The following is a 23,945-nucleotide window of genomic DNA, read 5'->3' on the forward strand; positions in this document are numbered from 1 at the left end:
AATTGTGAGAAAATTGCAATTTTAACCAAGGCTCCGGGACGTGTGAGGAGTCGCCTGTCAGTTGCATCATATCCGCGTTACCCTCGGTTTCCGGTTTTATTTTGTAGAAACCATGGAATCACCATAGACGCTTTAATATATTACACGTTTTAATAGACAAAGGAACAACTGTTTTGATATATTTATAGACAGAAAACTAATTGTTGTTATATAGCTCAACACGTTTAGTCTTTTTTCTCCATAATACGTTTTAAAATTAATTGCATGCCATTTATCAACACAAGCCATCCAGCATTTAATATATTCTAATATCGATCTATCTTACTGCAGTGTGCAACAAGTGTCTCACAGCACCCGCTGAGCGAACGCACAGTGTAACGTTATAACATCATTTTCAACACACTCAAATGTATCTAATATGATAAACAGAGCTGTGTTACCTCATACTCAAGACCGGAAAAGCGGAAGCGGCGCCGGCGACTGTGTCATAATAAAAGTTCCGCTGCTCGTGAGGCGTGTGTTCTGCAATTGCTCCAGCGGCCTCTTTCAGCTCCAACAACACTCGGTCCTGCTCTGCTTCATACTACAGTAACGTTAATAATTGCATCCATGAACATGATTTGTTCCCGAGTCCAATTCCTATTCTTTTGCACTGTCCGTTGAGGTGGAGACCACATGTCCCAAGATTCCACTCTCAAACTTGGCGTCATCAAGCTACGCCTTTGTTTTGAATAGGCCTCTAGCGACCTCTAGCAGACAGAATTATTACATACTGCACCTTTAATGTGTCATTTGTTGTAGCATATTTAACAATGTTAATAAGTCATGTAGTCAAAGTCAAAGTTGAAAAGATCCCATTAATTTATTTTGTCATTAAATAATAATAATAAAAAAAAAAAACACTTAAAATCTGCCCCACCACATTCCATTAGAAAGTTGTATAAATGGCCATATTTTAACAAATTCATTCATATTGACATATAAGATATAAGTTATACTTAAGTCATTTACATCAATAAAATGGTCAATAAATATATACACTTGTAAAGAGGCTCTTCAGTATTAGATAAATTTATATTATGCAGCAATGTCTCAGGTCTATTATGCATGAAAACCCTTAAAATGTAAAAAATATATATATATTTTTTTTGATCTTCATTGGATTGCAGACAGTGATGTATCAAATATCAGTGACTGCATCTTCTATCCACTTCATGTAGTGCTGGCTTCCATCATCAATAGGAAAACTGATGATTTCTGGAATGTCATATGGATGCACAGCTCTGGGGGAACACACATGAGTACCAATTGAAATAACAGGTTTGAAAATAACAAGGAAATAAAAAGCATTAACATTAAAACAAGGAAACAGCTATGCTTATCTGTAATGTACTACCATTCAAAAGTTTGGGGTCAGTAAGATTTTCTAATGAAATGACTTTCATACAACAAGGATTAAATTGATCAAAAAAGAAAAGACATGTATAATGTTACAAAAGATTTAGCATCTTGAGCATCAAATCAGCATATTAGAATGATTTTTGAAGGATCTTGTGACACTAAAGTCTAGAGTAATGACTGCTGAAAATTCAGCTTGCCATCATAGGGATAAGATACATCTTTAAATAGACTAAATTAAAATAGACAACAGTCTGTGGCAAGCAGGACGAGGCCGATGGCCCTGAGAACTGGGTAATGCCGGTGGCGCGAGTGTTAATGAGCATCAGCTGAACACCGTTCTCGAATTTCTCAAGGAGGAGCTCCAGGAGCATAAAAGGAAGAGCGATGACAGTGAAGGACAAGAGAGGACCAGGCCTGGACTTTATGCTATGTTTTGCTTATGCGCTTTTATTTTTTCCTTTTCCTATGTATAGATAAAACATTATCACAATTATTCCAGTTCGCATAGATCCGCGTACACAACTAATTTTTCTGTATTATGCGGACCAGAAAAGTAATTTGGCAAATATCACTTTTTTAAAAAGACCAAGCTTCTGTGCACATACACACTCAAACATAGACTAAACACATAAATGAACAGCAAGACTGCATTAAAGGTATTGGGTTTTCAGTAGGAAAGGTGTCATTTAAGCCGCCCCTATAAAGTAATAATTAACGATTTTTACAACGAAAGTGATTCAATCAAAAAACAACTTTAGCTCAATAAGAATTTTCCTACTGTCACTGTGAAGCTGCTTTGAAACAATATGAATTGTGAGAAGCGTTACATAAATGAAGATGACTTGACTTGACAAGCAGAAGTAACAGATTCCATTACAACAATGCAGAGCAGTAAAGCCCAAGAGCCAGACGGTTTCCCTATGGAATTATACAAGTTCTCAACTTTACTGGGTTAACTTCTTGTGACACTCACACAAGCTTCAATTTCTCTTCAAACAAAAGATTAAAAAGGATCCTACCCTTTGTAAGTCTTACAGGGCAATTTCACTTTTGAATGTTTACTGTACTGGAACTGATATATAATAACGACAGGTCTGCCAAGTCTAAAAACTCACTGCTTGGTGTTCTGACAACAATCTGGTACTCAACTCCTCAAAAACAAAAGAGTTGGTGAAAGATTTTAGGAGGGAGAGTGTGGAACCTGACCCTCTTTACATTGACAAAGTAGAGTAGAAATACCTCAACACTCTTTTTTTTCTTTTTTTCAAAGATTAATTTTTGGCGTTTTTGCCTTTATTATGATAGGACAGTGATTAGACAGGAAGCGAAGTGGGAGAGAAAGAGGGGCACGGGATCGGGAAAGGACCACGAGCCGGGACTCGATCTCAGGTCGCCCGAAGCGCATTGACGCTACATGTTGGCGCACTGCCCATGAGGCCATTGGCGCCAACCTCTTTAACACTCTTAAACAATTTGGCTTTTCAGATGACTTAATTTCTTGGATTAGGTTGTTATATGCTTCCCCAGTAGCCTCTGTGTTCACAAATTATACATATTCTAAGTATTGTGCAACTGGATTCCTGACTTCCTGAGCAACAGACCACAAGTTCTGCACACAGACCTCTCAGCCCATCACCCTGAGCACTGGTACACCACAAAGCCGTGTACTGTTAAACCCCAAAGCAACAGCATTGTGAAGTTTACATATGACACCATAGTTGTGGGGCTTATCAGCAACAATGATGAGGCAGCATACAGGAATGAAGTGGACCAACTCATATAACCTGGTGTTACTACAAAAATCTCTCATTGAATGCCAAGGAGAATGTTCCCCGACCCGCCAAAAGACTGTGACCATAACCCCAATTATCACTTAATTTTTAATAGCGCACTACACAACTAAGAGTTACAGTACCAACCATGATGTAACAATAACATCACTCTACTTCATCATTTACATTTAATCATTTAGCAGACGCTTTTATTCAAAGTGACTTACAAATGAGGAGAACAATAGAAGCAATCAGACCAACAAGAGGGCAACAGTATACAAATGCTGTAAGTAACATTTTTCAGTTAGTCTAGCACAGTACACATAGCAAGTTCTTTTTTTTTTAAAGTAAATTAGGGGGAAAAAGAAAAACGAATAGAATAGAACAGAATAGAATATAATAGGTCAATGCTAGTATTAATTGGTCAGTTGTTGATGAAAAAGATGCGTCTTTAGACGCTTTTTGAAAATGGCTAAAGACTCAGGGCACAGATGCATGAAAGCCCTTAAGTTAAGTACCCTTAAGGCTGTCACTAAGTATTTCCCTTAATTGCTTAAGTGTCCCCTTAAGTTCTGCTATGCATTGCAACAAAGTCTTTAGTAATCATTTAGCCCTAAAAAATTAAGGGATTAAAACAGGTCCCTGTGGGTGGCGTGGCAGGATTTTGAGTATCCTCCGGTGTCGTAGCTGTACTCATAGAAACAATGTGCTTGAATTTTAGTATGATTATTAAAGGCTCTCTGCCTTTAATAATTTCCATAACAAATATTGTAGAACAGTTGTTTAGTAAATGTTAAACTTGTTTAAAATCAGTGGTCTGTTATGTTCTGTTTATTGTGGGAGATTTCGTAACTATAGCAACTGCTTCTCCATTGCAGTGTTTTGCCTGGAAATATCGGAAAATGCTTAGTATAAACACGTAGGTAAGGGTGACAGTTAAGACGTTTGTTGCAACACTCTTAAAGAAATCCCTTGGCTCAGGGACTTTTCCCCCTCAGGGATACCCTTACTTAAGAGGTTTCATGTAACCGGGCCCAGCTACTCAAATTGAGATTGAGGCAGATCATTCCACCAGCTGGTAACAGTCATCAAAAGACTTAATTTTATATTACATACCTATGTGCAATACTGTAACATATATACACATATATAAATATTTGTTACCCAATACTTCAACATTTCATTTTCCATCTTACTCTATATACCTTGTATAACCATTGTCTTTTCTTAGTCCTTGTAAATATCCACTATGTGTCTCACCGTTATTCCCTGAAGGAACTGTGTTTTGTTTTTAACCATTGCCATGCAAGTTTAATATAACATCTGTTTAACTTATAACATGAAAGTAAGGTTAATAATATGACTTAGATTACACATTTTTCAGTTTAACTCAAATTAGGGTGATGCAAAAATGAGTACACCCCACAACAAAAACTACTACATCTAGCACTTTGTATGGCCTCCATGATTTTTAATGGCAGCATCAAGTCTTCTAGGCATGGAATGAACAAGTTGGTGATATTTTGCAACATCTATCTTTTTCCATTCTTCAAGAATGACCTATTTTAGAGACTGGATGCTGGATGGAGAGTGATGCTCAACTTGTGTCTTCAGAATTCCCCATAGGTGTTCGATTGGGTTCAGATCACGAGCCACTGAATCACTTTCACCCTGTTCTTCTTCAGAAATCCAACAGTGGCCTTAGATGTGCATTTAGGATCATTGTCATGTTGGAAAAGTGCACAACGACCAAGAGCACGGAGTGATGGTAGCATCTTCTCTTTCAGTATAGAGCAGTACATCTGTGAATTCATGATGCCATCAGTGAAATGCAGCTCCCTGACACCAGCAGCACTCATGCAGCCCCACATAAGGTCACTGCCACCTCCATGTTTCACTGTAGGCACCATGCATGCGTCTTTGTATTCCTCACCTATGCGATGCGATAAAGTTTTGAAGTCATCAGTTCCAAAAACATTTATCTTGGTCTCATCGCTCCAGAGTATAGAGTCCCAGTAGTCTTCATCTTTATCACCATGGGCTCTGGCAAACTCTAAGCAGGCTTTTTTGAGCCTTTAGGAGAGGCTTCTTTCGTGGACGGCACCCATGCATGCCATTCCTCTGCAGTGTACGCCGTATTGTGTCAAGTGAAATAGTCGCCCCAGTTTGGCTTTCTACTTCTTTAGATAACTGCAGTGAATTGCATGCCGATTTTCTTCAACCCTTCTCATCAGAAGACACTCCTGTCCAGGTGTTAACTTCCGTGGATGACCTGGGCTGGATTTCCCGAAACCTTCTTAACTCTACGTCGTTCTTAAATTATACCTTAAGCTGTACCTTAACGTTAATACGTGTTTCCCGAAACGTTCTTAGTTAGTTAAGTCATATTTTCGTAAGGTTGGTCTGGACCACTCTTAGCTATACCTTATCAATGTTGACAGTCAATAAGAATATAATTCTGAAGCTGTAATACACCCAGTGTTCGATTAGGAAATTGGCAAAGAATAAAATGCAAAGATTCACTGCTAAATTCAAATGTGCTTTAGCGCTGATCCAGAGGCAGACGCGCACTCTGCGCTTGTCATGTATCACAACTATTCGGTGTTTTTAACCTCATCAGTTTTATTTTATGTTTCAGACTTTTAATTACACATTTGAATTAAGTAGGCTACTGCATAAAAAAACATTTATAGTTTGTTAAAATCAAATTCCATACACTGATGTCTACGGAAGCTGCAAAAATAACCCTTGCAATTATATAATTTGACGAAGTGTTTTATTCATATCAGATACACATTGTGTATGAAACAATAAAGTTTACTCTATTCTTCTCCCAGTTCGCTACCACATACTTTTATGTATTTCGGGGAAGATTTCGTAAATCCGACAGCTCTGAATTGCCATGCAAACTCATCGCACAACAAAACACATTCACTTCCACATATTTTACAATCGGAATATATCATAAAATTCATGATAGAGTTAACAAGTTTGTTAATATTTTGAATAAAAAAAAAATAAAATAAAAAAAAAAAAACGATATAAACATGATACCTACATGTCTTCCAGCTGCATGACGCGTCTCCAAAGAATTAAAACTTTGTTCTAAATAACGGTCACCTTAAACTCACGCTGATGGGGGCTCCGTGCCCCAAGAATATAGATAAATTACAATATAGATTTAATTTGCAATTTGGATTAATTTTATAACATCCCATGAATCCTGGTAAATGCAATTTCTACTTCTGAAGTGCTTCTTTTTATAAAGAACATTTATTTCTCACATAATGCAGTGAAGCAGCCCCTGTATAGAGTGAATTATCAATTCTCGAGCCATCAATATCAACCATTTCAGCATCGCCGCCATGGACAGCACCTGGTAACGTCGCACTTAAGAAGATATACCTTGAGCAACCTCCATATAAACGGTATATATTCAGTTATGGTCTACCTTTAGAGTCTTCGTAGCACGCTAAGAGACAACATTATCAGGAAATCCAGCCTTGGACGTCACTGTGAGATGGTTGCAGTTCCATCTTTTTTACATTTTTGTACCACTTTTGTTACAGTATTCTGACTGATAAGTAAAGCTTTGCTGATTTTCTTGTAACCTTCACCTTTCTGGTGTAAAGAAATTATTTTCTTTCTCAGGTCTTGTGACATTTCTCTTCCATGTGGTGCCATTGCTGACAGCATGAAATGGGAAGGGGCTTCAACACCTTTTTATAGTCAACTGTCTGCTGGACACCTGTGTAATGAATAATTAGACTCACCTGTGGTTGAATTCTTGTTAAATTAGACATTTGTAGTCTAAAATTTAGCTTTGCTCCAGAGACTTTCAGTGGGGTGTACTCATTTTTGCATCACCCTAATTTGAGTAAAACTGAAAATTTTGTTCTCTAAGTTATGTTATTAACCTTACTTTCATGTTATAAGTTAAACAGATGTTATATAAAACTTAGTCTTGTCAACATTTTGGAAATTGTTTTTGTGTTTATTGAGATATTGTTTAAAATGTTACTTTTCAAAGGGGGTGTACTCATTTACATGATATATACATGATTTTTATTTATAGTGATGCATTTACATTCATGTATTTTTTTTTTTTTTTTTTTAGCCTTTTGCATGGAACAACTGCTGATAAGTTTAATAAGCAGAGACATTTGACATTTGTACTGATCACTTATAGACTGTATGTTGACACAGTTGTCTTTATTGCTGTGTTGTTTGGGAAGGAATGGGAACGTTGAGTGTTCATTAAAACTTGTTCATAACTTTTGCATCTTCATTGTGAAAATTGTTATAACTATTGTTCAAATCTTCAATAAATAGAGTATTCAAAAAAAAAAATCACAATATTACTCTTTTTACTGTATTTTTGATCAAATAAATGCAGACTTTGTGAGCATAAGAGATTTCTTTTAAAAACTTTTGTACAATAGTGTACAATGATGGTGTTGCTGAAAGTCAAGTAAAACTGGTGAATGTCTGCACTTTTGGAAAAGGTATTCAGAAACTGCTTCCTTTTGTCACATCCTCTAGGTATGTAATTTGAAGTTTCCGTTTCTATACCACAGTTGGAGGCTTTTTGTTACTCTACAGTGTTCACATGCACCAGGGGGTTCTGGGCATTAAATCTTTTTAGGGTCTTTGAAAGCCCTGGGCAATTTTTATTTTTAATTTTCATTTTTTCATATTGAAATCCTCCCTCATTTCTAACATTTTAACCTATTAATTGATATGCCCAGACTAGTCCTCTTGATGACACAATATCCACAAAATTAAAAGACTTCAACAAATGTCACTCAAACTATATGAGGTAAGTGGTACATGTCTTTTGGGCTGCTTACAGGTACCACAAAGGAAGCAGATGGTCCACTGACATGGAAATTGTTATACCAATCGAGAAAGCCTCACTTAACAGTCGCTCAAATTGTTTGATATAACAGCCAATTGGTGTCATCTGACCTGATAATGCTGATTTGATTTTGAACCCTGAATCAATGAAGCATCACTATATATTGTGATATGAATAACAACACATGCTCTATAATGAACTGAAATATTCAAACATTTAAGCATTTGTGTCTGTTTAAATGTTTATCATGACTAATGTGCAAATCTCTTGGGTCAAAATTTAGAAGTTTAAGCAACGTTGACAAAAAAGTACTTACTTTATATAAGCCACAAGTCTCTGAACCACAGATGTTCTTGTCCTGACAAGCTGTTAAAGAAATTATTAATTTAGTATCGGTAACATTTTTAAAATTTCATAACCATTATGATTTACAGCTGTACACAACACATGATACAGAACAGTTGCATACACTATAACTTTACATAAAAACATTAAAGTGCATATTGCAGGTTTAACATTTTTTTCGAGATGAATATATAACCTTGTACAAAAATACCATATAAAAAGGTACTGCAGGGTTTAAAAATGTTTTGCGAGACATAAGGGCATTAATTTAGTAGTTAAAGTGACGGTCTCTGTAAAAACCGCTTTTTTTTCAGCGTCGCGTCATTTTACGTCACTACAGGGAGATGTTCGCAGAGCTCTGTGTTGATTCAGTGCAGAATATATTGGTATTTAGCAACAGCGGCCGTGAATCAGTATGTTTTCGGTAGTTTTTGTATTCTATTTATCATCGTAATGGTAAATGATTGTGTTTGTGGAGGTTGCACAAACTTCAGCCTGTCAGGACATCGAGTACTGAGGTTTACTAACAAGAAAAACTACGCTGCTATCTTCTGTGCCGGGGTTTGTTTTGTGCAGGTGAAGAGAAGGGACTTCACTTCAGCATCTGCGTCGAAAAACGCGTTCATTTTAGACTGGAGGATTATCATCCTGGCGATATGATAGAGTTCAACATTGTAATACTTCTGTAAATGATTATATTAAATGAATAAACTTACACACGCTATGCTTCTTCACCATTTTTACTTGAATCAATTTCAACACTGATGAATACAAATTATGTACACATGCATACAGTCTCACACTCACACAAAACAGTTTTGAATGATGTGCTGGTAATGTAAATACTCCAATTTCATGCATGCCATGTATGTAAACTTATACATTCAAGTTCACACAACTACATAATCACGGCGTCATATACATCCTCACACTATCAGTGAATGGGCACGGAATAAACTCATAACACAGAATTATTGAATAAAGGATAACATGAAATACATACAGTAACACTATATGTTTGGCCGCCGGCGGGAGACATATCACGGATCCGTCAGAGATGCAGCTCGATGAAGACTTACGGTGCACATTTTAAGTTTTGTGTTTGATTATTACATTTGCTAACTACCAAATCAGTCGTGATGAGAATATTAACGCGTGAGAATATTAACGCGTGTGTAGCGTAGCCTATTTATGCGTGTTTTTTCAAGAAAATCTATTTCATACATTATTTTTCTACACATTGAATCACTAAAGCTCTAACCTGCAATATGCCCTTTAACATATTTAAAAAATAAAAAAATATTTGATTTGAATGACAAATCTGAAGTTTGAATAAGTTTAGCGACACACCAGCAGTATTTCTGAGGCATCCCGAATCTCTCCTTTCCAGTAGTACCTGAAATTAATAAACAATTTATATTTTATACGAATGACATTTAAAAGATTACAAGTTTATGTACATTAATTGTCAATTTATAAACTTTGTATGTTGTGGCTAAAGTTGCACTTGAGTTGTGGTGTTTGGGGTTCAGAGCTCATAGTGGGTAAAAGACTTAACTTGCTGGTCTTACATAGTGGTAGTGCGAGGAAATATATTCACGCATGCTGCCAGCCTTTTCTCCATGATACTCCTAACAGAAAGAAAAGAGAGTGAGAGAATTTAGCTTCTCTGTATTTGCATATGATATCAAAAGTCACTCTGTGTTCCTTCAAATGTATTGGCACATGTACAGCTCATCTGATTGCAAGTGTAATACCATAGGGGTAAATTCAAATTCTGAATTCAAATTCAGTATGTTTATAAAAAATGTAAAGGCTAAAATTACAGACAGGAAAGACAGCAATGCAGAAATAAATAATAACTTTGACAGGATAGATAGATAGATAGATAGATAGATAGATAGATAGATAGATAGATAGATAGATAGATAGATAGATAGATAGATAGATAGATAGATAGATAGATAGATAGATAGATAGATAGATAGATAGATAGAAGGGGTGTATATAAAAAAATTAAGAGTGTGCTGAACCGTGGATTGAGAAATGTAGGGTTCAATATATACAGTGTGTGTATATATATATATACATATATACAATTATAAAGCTCGGATGCCTCGGGATATTTATTAATATTTCTACGATTGTGTTCATCAGAAAGATGAAAGTCATATACACCTAGGATGGCTTGAGGGTAAGTAAAGCTTGGGCTAATTTTCAAGTGAACTAATCCTTAGGGGGCAGTTGTGGCCTAATGGATAGAGAGTCGGACTTGTAACCCAAAGGTCATGGGTTCGAGTCTCAGGTCCGGCAGGGATTGTCGGTGAGGGGAGTGAATATCCATGTGTGTTCACGGTGTGTGTGTTCACTGCTGTGTGTGTGCACTTGGATGGGTTAAATGCAGAGCACAAATTCCGAGTATGGGTCACCATACTTGGCCACAAGTCACTTCACTTCACTTAATTTCTGTACCTGAAAACTACAGTTAGATACCTAAACAACCTGAAAAGCACTTTATTTTAAATGTTTCTTTGCTCTATTGTATGTATTTGTGCTGTTGCTTGTGGTTTGATTATTTTTGTTCTTCTTCTCTTTATTTTTATTTGACAGTTGTCCTTTTTTCTTTCTATCAAACCGTACCAAAACTTGGCCCTAAAACCATGACAAAAACCAAACCGTGAGTAATTTGAACTGTTACACCCCTAAATGATAGATAGAGTCACTCAGAATGTAAGCAGACCTACTAACATACTAACACAAACACACCCTTGAATCTAAAACTAGCTATATTTTGCAAAAAAGTGTGTGTGTGTGTATATATTTGACCTGACCATGTTTTGCTTAAGTGTTATCTGACATAATTAAGATTTTTTTTTTCTGACACAGTACTGAGATCTTGTCATATTTAATTACCATTTATTTAAACTATAGTGAATAAACTGTATTAATGAATGAAATGTTCAAGGTGTCTGAATAAATTTTGGTCTGACTATATACAGTCTACATATATCTCACAAAAGATATTACACCCCTCACATTTCAGCAGCTATTTTAGTGTATATTCTCAAGCGACAATACTATAGAAATGAAAATTGTATATACTTTAGAGTAGTCAATGTGCTGCTTGTACAGTAGTACAGATTTCCTCTAAAAATAACTCAACATATAGCCAACATATAGCCATTATTGTTAATGTGTACTCACTGTGACCAAAGTCTCTATATTTTGTGTGAGCACCACTGTTATCTAGCACTGCCTTAATCCTCCTGGGAATAGAATTCACCAGCTGCACAGGTTGTTGCTGGGATCCTCTTCCACTCCTCCATAATGACATCACGGAGCTGCAGTGTGTTTGGGGTCGTTATCATGTTGGAAAACTGCCGTTCGGCCCAGTTTCTGAGGGGATGGCATCATGTTCTGCTTCAGAAAGCGTAGCTCCCCAGTCCCAGCAGCACTCATGCAGCCCCAGACAATGATGCTACCACCACCATGCTTGACTGTAGGCAAGACACAATTTTCTTGGTACTCCTCACCAGGGCGTCGCCACACATGCTGGACACCATTTATCAAACAGATTTATCTTACTCTCATCAGACCACAGGACATGGTTCCAGTAATTCATGCTCTTGGACAGGTTGTCTTCAGCAAACTGTTTGCGGGCTTTCTTGTGAGCCAGCTTCAGAAAAGCTGTCTTGGAAAACCTCTCTCTCTGACCCTGGCCACTGAGCTGTAAGTCAGTTTCATGGTGTTACCGATCTTCTTATAGCCAAGGCCATCTTTGTGGAGAGCAACCATTCTAATTCTCAAATCCTGAGAGAGTTCTTTGCCATGAGGTGCCATGTTAAACATTCAGTGATCAGTATGAGAGAATTGTACTCAAAGCACCAAATTTTAACTGCTCTAATACAAGATATGCAAATTTGTATTGTCCTATCAAGCAGACAAAAACATGAACATTCAGCACTCGATTCGTAAGGTCTGATCGCGCTCTGACACGGGCAGTGATGTCTAGCACTCATTGAAGTATATGTGCAAGACATCACTGCCGTTGTCAGAGCGCGATCAGACCTCACTAAGCGAGTGATGAACGGAGTTGGACATAGTGGTGTTTTAGAGGTAAAAAATGATATAAATACTGTTCGGTTTCTCGCACAAACCGATCGTTTCGTGTCTTAGGACATCAATGTATCGTCACGAGCCGCAGGGTTTAATTTGGACTTGTCTATGGAAGTGTTTTAGACTCTTATTTGTTCGAGTTCCCGTCCACTCTTATTATAAGACTGACAGACGGCAGCGGTTGGAGTTAAAAATCAGCATTTGCGTTCAACTGAAGAAACAAAGTCACCTACATCTTGGATGCTCTGGGGGTAAGCAGATAAACATCAAATTTTCATTTTTGGGTGAACTATCCCTTTAAAAGATGTAGAGCTGTTATCACTGGGTGTACTCACTTTTGTTGCCAGCTATTTAGGAAATAATGGCTGTATGTTAAGTTATTTTCAGAGGACAGTAAATCTATACTGCTATACAAGCAGCACATTGACTACTCTAAAATATATACAAGTTTCATTTCTATAGTATTGTCCATTGAGAAGCTATACTAAAATAGTTACTGAAATGTGAGGGACTATGGTAGATTTGTGTTTGCCAGCTAATTGTTTGGCTTGTAGTGGTTTGGCTACATACCTTAGTTGTGTTGTCATCGCCTAACCAACTGAAATTGTACTGCCTTTCCCCTTTTCCTAATTCATCTGCCATTACCTTATACTACATCTCAGACATCTCCCTTTCCTTGATGTTTTCTTAATCAATAGACCTACGCAGGATTTTTCTGACCTTGGCAAAACATCATTCCATACTCTAAATCTTGTGCACTTCCAAAAACATCTCATTTTTGTTTGCCCATGCTTTATTAAAGAAACTGGATTGATTATTATACTCCTGGATCAGGAAAAAAGTAAATGTGCCCTCACACATTTGTGGTTCTGAACTATAAGAACTGCTAGGATAAGCTTACTAGTCTGGAGTGCACTGTAATGACTTAACCACTGTAAAGTGCTCTTTAACAAGAGTATAATGGGAAAATAAATCCTAATGCAGCTGAAAGGGAATATGGAAGCTCAGGTTGAGATAATCTATAATAAGAATCATGGTCAGGTTTTGCAAGTTCTCCAAAAACAATTGTGGAGATCCTTGTGGTATGGAAGACAATGTAACAGATAGCTTTTTGTAATCATTTCTGTGTCCCTCTAAACAAGGCTGGACTGTATTTAATGAGCACATTTTTCAATCACCCGATTATACTTAATAAGCCAACAGTACATGTGGTCATGTAAACGCGTTAACCAGTTTTCCTATGGTCGATTTCGCCCAGCATGTAAACACATAAACCCAGTTCTGTCTGCTTGAAGTGTGCAAGTTTGATATGTAACAGGAAAGTATGGAAGCTTGTTTCAGCCACAAAATAAAAAACAAAAAAGGTAACTGCGACTTGCGAGATACAAATTCACAATTCTCTCATTTTTCTCAGAATTGTAAGATTTAAACTTTTTTTTTAATTCAAGTCTTTTCATTTTTGTTAAATAAAGTCTTGTAAGCACAATTTACTTGAGTTGCTGGGACACCGGGTTAATTCAATAACTTGAGTTATTGAGTTTACTTGAGTTGCTGGGACACCAGGTTAATTAAATAAGCTGATTTTTGGGAGTTATCAGTGTATTTGTGTATGTAAACAAGCTCAGTATTTCATAATACTACATTTTAGAACTACAGTACATACAGTATTATTTTAAAAATGAACTACAAGGTAGTCTCTAGAACAGGGGTTGGCTACCTTGTTCATCATGAAGTGCCATTTTTTGGTTTCCTAGTTTATCACTGTTAATCACATAACCCCCCCCCCCCCCCTTCACATAACCATATTTAAAAGTTTGGTCCCACTTTATATTAAGTGACCTTAACTATGTACTTACATGGTAAATTAAGCATTTGATACAATGTACTAACTATACAGTGCCCTCCACAAATATTGGCACCCTTAGTAAATATGAGCAAAGGTGGCTGTGAAAAAAAATCTGCATTGTTCATTGTTTGATCTTTCATTCAAAAAATTCACAAAATTCTAACCTTTCATTGAAGGAAAAGAATTTAAAATGAGGGAAAAAGCTCATTATGAAATAAATGTTTTTCTCCAATACATGTTGGCCACAATTATTGGCATCCCTAGAAATTCTTCTGAGTAAAATATCTCTGAAGTATATTCCCATTCACATTTACATTTTTTAGCACACCAGGGTGACTAGGAGCATGAAATTGTGCAGCCATGACTTCCTGTTCCACAGGAGTACAAATATGTGTAAACACAAAGCCCAAATCCCCTTAATCATTCATCACAATGAGAAAAAACAAATAATATAGTTCTGATGTGCAGCAAAAGATTGTTGAGCTTCACAAAATAGAAAATGGGTATAAGAAAAAAGCTAACGCATTAAAAATCCCCATTTCCACTATCAGGGCAATAATTAAGAAGTTTCAATCAACTAAAGATGCTACAAATCTGCCTGGAAGAGGATGTGTGTCTAAATCGTCCTAATGTGCGGTGAGGAGGAAAGTTTGAGTGGCCAAAGACTGTTCAAGGATCACAGCTGGAGAATTGCAGAGATTAGTTGAGTCTTGAGTCTCAGAAAGCCAAAAAAAAAAAAATTACCAAACAGCACCTACATCCCCACAAGTTGTTCGAGAGGGATTCAAGAAAAATCCTTCTTTGCTCATCCAAAAACAAACTCCAGCATATTCAGTTGTCAGACTGGAACTTCAAATGGGACCGGCTTCTGTGGTAAGATGAAACTAAAAAAATAGCTTTTTGGCAGCAAACCCACCAGATGGGATTGGTGCACACATGGATAAAAAATACCCCATGCCCACGGTTAAATATGCTGCTGGATCTTTAACGCTGTGGGCCTATTTTTCTGCTGGAGGTCCTGGATGTCTTGTTCAGATACATGGCATCATGGATTCTATCAAATACTAACAGATAAAAAATCAAAACCTGACCGCTTCTGCTAGAAATCCAATAACGGGCCGTGGTTGGATCGTCCATCAGGACAATGATCCAAAACCAACACAAAAATCTGTCACTGAGCATGAAACGAAGCTTCTGCCATGGCCGTCCCAGTTCCCTAACCTGAAATCTAAAGAAAATGAGTGGAGTGAACTGAAGAGAAGAAGCAAAATCATGGAGCTGGAATCTGAAGGATCTGGAGAGATTCTGTATGGAGGAATGGTCTCTGATCTCTCCTCAGGTGTTCTCCAAACTCATCAGGCATTATAGATGAAGACTCAGAGCTGTTATCTTGGGAAAAGGACATTGCAATAATTGGGTGCCAATAATTGTGGCCAACATAAACTAGAGAAAAACATTTATTTCATAATGAGCTTTTCCACCCATTTTCAATTGTTTTACTTAAATGAAAGGTTAGAATTTTGTGAATTTTTTGAATGAAAGATCAAAAAGATAAACAATGCAGATTTATTTTCACAGCCGCCTTTGCTCATATTTACTAAGGGTGCCAATATTTGTGGAGGACACTGTATTTACATTGTACTTACATTTAAAGTACCTACATGATCTATCTGTAGTTACAGTAGTGTACTTACATTTGTCAGTACAGGATTCACTAAGTTTGATTTTATTTTATTGTGCAACTCGCATACTGTAAAAGACAACGTGCAAATACCAAGCAGTTAACAAATGAAACCTTACTGTAAAGTGTTACCAGAAAGGGTCTGGAACATGTGTTGATACCCAGGAACTAATGTGTACTTACACTGAAAATACACAAAATTGTATTACATGAAGCCTAAAATGATGGTATTCTTATTTAAACTAGCTAATAATGCAAGTCTATGCAAATAAAAACAACATGAGCAGTTAAGAATCTTTTTTTTTCTTCTTCTTCAAAATTTGCAAACATTTGTTCCATTCATAACTTGACTATGAAATAGTTTGAATAATAAGTATCCACCCTCATACTCATATTTAAGCACATTGCGGTAGGCATGACCAATAATGCTTTACAGGTTTAAATTGAGGTTAGAATTAACCTCTTTTGTCTCAAAGGTAAGTGCAACAAACACAGCAGAACAAACTGTAAGCTGTCAGTCAAATGGACTTACTGTACAGTAACTTGAGTGATACATCTACTGTCTTGATCTGCATCATCCTTTAGCAGCTCATGATGCACAGCAGTCGTGCAAATGGTTTGTCAGAGTTGCACGCTTTCATTGACTCTGCCTGTTACTCCTGATTTCTCTCAACATGGAGACAGAAGAGCTGTCAGTCAATAAATGGGAAAACAAAGTAACTTGCGATATATATTTGAAAAAGTAACTCAGCTATTTTGTTATAAATTTAAAAGTAATACATTACATTACTAGTTACCAGAAAAAGTAATCTGATTACTTGTGATGTTTTACCCACAACACTACCAGCGTTTACCCCTCTACGTGCCATTTCATAGTTTTCCAACTCCTGCTCTAGCAACTCTTAAGAAACTTGCAGCTGATTACATCTGTCTTGTCATTACCGCAATGAATTTTCTGCTGACATAAACCACAATGCATCTAACAACAAACATACTATGTATGTGGTATTCAGTGGAAATATGGGTGCAGATAACACTGCATTTGCCCATACAAAGGAAGCTGTCAGAAGAAATTAGGCTGTAATTCAATTCCCGCAATATTTTGCTCACCAAACATGCTAAAACGCACAACATATCATCGAATTGTTGGTTCTGACAGATTTATAAGTAAACCCAGTACTAGTCCACACACAGAACTGCAGTGGGTGCAGTCTACTTTATATCAATGTGGACAGAGCAAATTTTCACTATGTATCTATATATTCTAAACGTGATGATACAAGGTGCAACTTTTTGAGCAATGTTGTCAGGCAATGTCGCCAAGTGATGTTTCTTGGGCACTTTCCCATTAAGAATGGGCAACACATTTCGATTCAAAGTATCCAGATAGAAATTTCTTGGCCATTCTCAATGTCAAAGTGCCCAAGCAACATCGCTCAGTAACCTTCCCCGGCAACATTCCTCAAACAAGTGAAAAAAAAATATGTGAAAAAGAGTAGTATATCCAAATTCATAGTATTCCAAAAACAGCAAGAAAAAAAGTGCCCAGACAAGTAACCTACTACTTCCAGCAATATTCTGAAGTGCACACCCAATAGACATTTTGGTAACACTTTACTTGAAGGGGTGTGCATAAGACTGACATGACACCTTCATAATCATGACATGACACATGTCATGAATATGAAGGAGGTTTTATGAATGTTTATGACAACTGTCATTAAGTGTCATTTGCTCAGTTATGTCATTTTTAATGCAAAGATGACATTGTTTGAGATGTCCGAGTTATGACAACTTGACATAAACCAATACATCATAACCTGTCAGTGTCTAACAGCATCATGACTATATTTCATTTCATGTTTTTTTTTACTTTTTAAGTTTCCACCAACAGAAGGTCAGATAATAGACAATTTCAAATTTCTTAAAGAAGATGACACTGTTATAAAATAATGGTAACACTTTATTTTAGAGTCTTTTAACTAGTTGCTTATTACTATTAGCATTCATATGGCTAAAATATTGGCTATTTATTAGTACTTATAAAGCACATATTAATGCCTTATTCTGCATGATCTTATTCTACATTCTTAATCCTACCCAATACCTAAACCTAACAATTAACTATAATAAGCAGTAAATTAAGAGTTTATTGAGGGAAAAATCATAGTTAATCATTTATATATGTGTTCCCTATACTGAAATGTTACCAAAATAATGTAAAGTAATGTTAACCCATAAAGCTAAGTAGTTTTTTAAGTTTGATAATTAATCTGCTATGTCATGTTTATGACAGGTTATGATGTTTTGCTAATGTCAAGTTGTCATGACAAAGACACTGACAGGTTATGATGTATTGGTTTATGTCAAGTTGTCGTAACAAAGACATCTCAAACAATGTCATATTTGCATTAAAAATGACATAATTGAGCGAATGACATTTAATGACAGTTGTCATAAACATGCATAAAACCTCCTTCATATTCATGACAAGTGTCATGTCATGATTATGAAGGTGTCATGTCAGTCTTATGCACACCCCTTCAAGTAAAGTGTTACCCATATGTTTTAATGGTTGCAAGGCAAAAAAAAAGAGTATGTGATTGCAGATGTAGCGTTTAATAATTAAGTATTTCTTCTTATTATTATTATTTCTTGTTATTTTTAACTCTAGCTTTATAACAGAACAAGTAAGAATGACTTTTGTCCTTAGATTGGAACAAGCTTTGTCATCCAGGTATTCAATAAAAGAGATGTTTTTCCTTTGTAAAACCACTGTTGCGTTCATGCATAATTTATAATTATTAAAAAATAAAACATACAAGTGCATGTGATTATAAAATCATTTAAAGGACATCACTACACTGTGAGTGACAACCATAAAGTGCAGTAACAGCACTACTGAGCGTGTCAGGGTGCTTCACGGTCTGTGGACTAATGGCTTCTCACATTCAAAAACAGGAAGAAAAAAAAGGTTACCATTCTTTTGCCGTTTTGCCAATTCAACTTCAAAATTAACTCTATTTACATGTAACAATACATTAATTGTACTGTATGTCACTGACTGTCACATGCAGGCTGTAAACAAAACACTATTATCATCTGATGGCTAAAGGCAAAGTAGGCCACTTAGCAGCTACTATGAAACCTCTCTTATATCTAATGCTTTGTTATTTCCTTCTGTGTGTTTGTGTGCAACTTACCTGCCAATATCTCTAGCCGTTTGTTCAGTAGGACAGTTGACAAGCAGCACAGAATGATATCCAGCCACATAGCTTCCTGTGATAGCAGAATGAATCTGAACACCCAGTGTCTTCAGCACAGGGTACAGGGCGAGGGTCAGGACTAGAATCTACGCATACATACGCACACAAAGAAGGGGATCAAAGAGAGAACAAAGAGCATTAACACAGTTAAGCGTGATGTATAGTACTAAAATCATCTAATATCATAAATTTCCACTGATTTTCTAGAATGTATGTAAATAATGTATTTTTTCGTGTAATTTTCCAAGTAAAGATGAATAAAATGCTAAACTAAAATGTTTATGTTAAAGTTAAACATTTTCCTGACATGAATATATATGTAATCAGTGTAATTGGAAAAACTGGAGATGCTTTTGCCATTATTATACTGCTTTTTAGTCATTTTGGATAGTAAATTAAACAACTCAGTTCTCATTCATGCATGTATAGTACTATTTATTAGAATTTTGAGTCATTCAAATACCTTATTCAAGACTATCCACTCTAACTGAATTTTATTCATCTTTATCTGTGCATGAGGAAACGCATGTTGAAACAGAGGTAATTCTGGGTTATATTAGATACAAATGAAAAGTCAAGCTATTAAAGAAGCACGTTTTTAGAGTGAGGAAGAAACTTAAACTTTTTTAAAACAAACATTATATGGATAGTTCACCCAAAAATGAGAATCCTGTCATCATTTTACTCATTTTAATGTTAATTCAGCCCTGTAAGACTTTCTTCTGTGGAACAAAAAAGACGATATTTGGAAGAATTCAACATTGGGCCCCATTAACTTTTTATTGTATGGGACAATAAAAATAAATAAATAAATAAAAATCTCTATTTGTGTTCTGCAGAAAAAAGAGAGTCATTCATGTCTGAAATGACATAGTGAGTAAATGATGGCAGAAATTCAGAAATATTGGGGTTAGGGTTTTAAAGGGTTAGTTCACCCAAAAATGAAATTTCTGTCATTAATTATTCACCCTCATGTCATTCCACATCCATAAGACCTGCGTTCAACTTTAGAACACAAATGAAGATATTTTTTATAAAATCCGATGGCTCAGTGAGGCCTCCATTGCCAGCAAGACAATTAACACTTTCAGATGCCCAGAAATAACATATTTAAAACATTTCATGTGACTACAGTGGTTCAACCTTAATGTTATGAAGCGACAAGAATACTTTTTTGTGCACCAAAAAAATAAAAATAACGGCTTTATTCAACAATATCTAGTGATGGGAGATTTCAAAACACTGCGTCATGAAGCTTCCAAGCTTTACGATTATTTTGTTTTGAATCAGTGGTTCAGAGCATTTATCAAACTGCCAAAGTCACGCCCCCCAGTGGTGAACCATTGAAATTTCGAAACACTTATCACGTAATCACGTAATAACGACTTATATAGTGATGGCCGATTTCAAAACACTGCTTCAGGAAGCATCGGATCATAAATTAATCAGTGTATCGAATTATGATTCAGAAATCACGTGACTTTGGCGCTCCGAACAGCAGATTCGATACACTGATTCATTTGTGCTCCAATGCTTCCTGAAGTAGTGTTTTGAAATCGGCCATCACTAAATAAGTCGTTATTTTGTTTTTTTTGGCACTCCAAAAATATTCTCGTCGCTTTATAATATTAATATTGAACCACTGTACTCACATGAACTGATTTAAATATGTTTTTAGTACCTTTATGGATCTTGAGAGAGGAAATGTCATTGCTCCCTATGCAGGCCTCACTGAGCCATCGGATTTCAACTAAAATATCTTAATTTGCGTTCCGAAGATTAACGAAGGTCTTACGGGTGTGGAACGGCATGAGGGTGAGTAATAAATGACAGAATTTTCATTTTTGGGTGAACTAATCCTTTAAGGTTGAACCACTGTAGTCACATGAACTATTTTAAATTTGTCTTTAGTAGCTTTCTGGGCATCTGAAAGTGTTAATTATCTGGCAATAGAGGCTTCACTGAGCCATCAGATTTTATCAAAAATATCTTAATTCGTGTTCCGAAGATAAACGATGGACTTACGGGTGTGGAACGACATGAGGGTGAGTAATTAATGACAGAATTTTCATTTTTGGGTGAACTAACGCTTAAAAAAAGTTTTCATGAACATGAATGATAAATAATGTATACATTCAATTACTAATATTACAAGATTACTAAAATACAGCATAATAACTGGCAAGATTTATTATCTCCAGTACTTCCATAAGAAAACAGAAGATATAAAGTTCATTAAAGTTCATTTCTTTGTTTATTCCTGTTATATGTATATTCAGAAGCTGTGGATCATGTAAATAAATAGTTTTTTCAGGAAAAGACTTGGAGCTTAATAAGAAAAAGACAAAAATATAAACGTGAATTTCAAAACACTGCTTCATGAAGCTTTACAAATCTTCTTTCGAATCACTCGTTCGGATTGCGTATCAAACTGCCAAAGAACTTTCAAACTGCTATTGAAATTTCAAAAACCCTTATGATGTAAGGAAGCCTCGTTTACTGAAATCACGTGACTTTGGTGCTCCGAACCACTGAATCAAAACAAAAGATTCGTAAAGCTTCGACCCATCACTAGATATTGTTGAAAAGTTGTTATTTTTATTAATTTTTTTGGGCACACATAAAGTATTCTTGTCGCTTTATAACATTAAGGTTGAACCACTGTAGTCACATGAACTGTTTCAAATATGTTCTGGGCATCTGAAAGTGTTAATTATCATGCTGGCAATAGAGGCCTCATTGAGCCATCAGATTTCATCAAAAATATCTTAATTTGTGTTCTGAAGATGAACAAAGGTCTTACGGGTGTAGAACGACATGAGAGTGAAATGACAGAATTTTCATTTTTGGGTGAACTAACCCTTTAAAAAAAGTTTTCATGAACATGAATGATAAATAATGTATACATTCAATTACTAATATTACAATATCACTAAAATACAGCATAATAACTGGCAAGATTTATTATCTCCAGTACTTCCATAAGAAAACAGAAGTTAAATAAAGTTCATTTCTTTGTTTATTCCTGTTATATGTATATTCAGAAGCTGTGGATCATGTAAATAAATAGCTTTTTCAGGAAAAGACTTGGAGCTTAATAAGAAAAAGACAAAAATATAAACGTGGTAACTTTACACAACCAGACACAATACACAACTGTGCAAGCGAGCGAACAATCCTCAACTTCAGCCATTAATATGAGGATCGCAAGGAAGGCACTCAGCAGCTGATCTCGAAGAATTACTGCTGAATGCACAACCGCATCTTTCAAAGCCACAGAGAGGGCCTTAAACATGCATTATTGTGTTCGATGTGAAAAGAACAGTGAGGGATTATCCTGCGATGACCTGATAACAGATTATATTTGCCACAAGAATGCAGCATTGCTCAGCTCTTTGAAAAACAAGGCTTGCTTTTTAGTTCAGAAATTGGTATTAGCTACATTTAAATAGTACATTTCACAAACAAAGCTAACTTATTAACACACTTCTCACAAAAAAATAGAAGCAAATGATGGAGATACTGGAGCAGAAACATTACAGCACAGTTGACAGCAGGCTCTTTTCACGTGAGCTTCCCGATATTTAATAGTTTTAACCAATTATTAACTCACATTGTTCAAAAACTGTTCAACAAGTTTTCGCCGTTTGAAAGGAAAAGTACAGGCAATCAAAAGCATGTCAACAGTCTGCTGTGTTCAACTTGCCAAGCACGTTCTGCTCAAGTCTCTCAATATAAATGTCACGTATCAAGAGAGATAAAACTGGATTTACCACGCAAAAGACCACAAATCCCGTTCGAGGGACAGCCGAAGACATTATGTCCTTGGGATTCCGCTGGTACAAGCAATCCGGTTTGTTCTCTTGCATATTTATTTAACAACAGTAGAAGTTACATGGCCCGTGCGGTGTAGGTTTCTATGCGTAAATCAGTAAGTCAGGTGTCCAGCAGGTTCATCCCAATAACGCTTAAAAGTCCGTCGGACAGTTTAGACAGTCTCTGCATTTCCCAAAGCGGCTGCGTGTTGCGCTTGATGCTGATTGAGTGACGCTCATATCCGGATACCGGGGCTTCCAATCAAGAGCGGTGCACGGGTCTCATCATAAGAGGATTGAAAACCTAATAAACTTAAGTGCTGCTTCTGACTGTTTGTGGTTTGATTTGTACTCCAGACAAATACAGTTAATGCCACTATGGCTTTTTCGGTTGTTTAAATTAATATTTTTGTGTTAAAATAGACAATAGCATTATGTTCACAACACATATCAATACCCACATCCTACATGTAGGCCAGTGGGGGATTCCAGAAGGCATGTTACGTGACATACCTGGGTATGTTTAGAAGTATGCGGATAACCTCACTATATTACTCTGGGTTGGCTGAACTTACTCCCGGACGCGTTTCTGGAACCAGCTCGAGTAAGCAATGTTTGGGTTAATCAACCGATTGGCTTTACCAATAATAATAGAACAACACTTTTTGAGAAATATCATTTTAAAAAGATAAATGATCATCTATTTCATCTACAGATATTTCATTAATTTTAGTGATTTGTTAATTTTTTTCTGACGTTGAGGATAGACACCGCAAACTTTCTATGCATTTAAGCGTTAACGATTGTTAGGCCTAACGTTACTTGTTTTGTATTCAAAAAGGTTA

The 23,945-nt window shown here is 36.2% G+C and overlaps 1 protein-coding gene across 1 annotated transcript; it reads right to left on the bottom strand.

Annotated features, from left to right (window-relative positions):
* Positions 1 to 837: 837 nt before the first annotated feature.
* zgc:63972 (protein CutA homolog) lies at positions 838 to 23,440 on the bottom strand. The gene is made up of 6 exons (XM_048188505.1): positions 23,059 to 23,440; positions 19,223 to 19,371; positions 9,948 to 10,007; positions 9,727 to 9,772; positions 8,348 to 8,397; positions 838 to 1,283 (listed from the first exon to the last, which is right to left on the bottom strand). The coding sequence occupies exons 1-6, from the start codon at positions 23,152 to 23,154 to the stop codon at positions 1,181 to 1,183; spliced, it is 504 nt and encodes a 167-aa protein (XP_048044462.1). The 5' UTR covers positions 23,155 to 23,440; the 3' UTR covers positions 838 to 1,180.
* Between the last annotated feature and the right edge of the window lie 505 nt (positions 23,441 to 23,945).

Source organism: Megalobrama amblycephala, linkage group LG4, assembly GCF_018812025.1.
Source record: "Megalobrama amblycephala isolate DHTTF-2021 linkage group LG4, ASM1881202v1, whole genome shotgun sequence".
In the NCBI taxonomy this organism is placed as follows: domain Eukaryota; kingdom Metazoa; phylum Chordata; class Actinopteri; order Cypriniformes; family Xenocyprididae; genus Megalobrama; species Megalobrama amblycephala.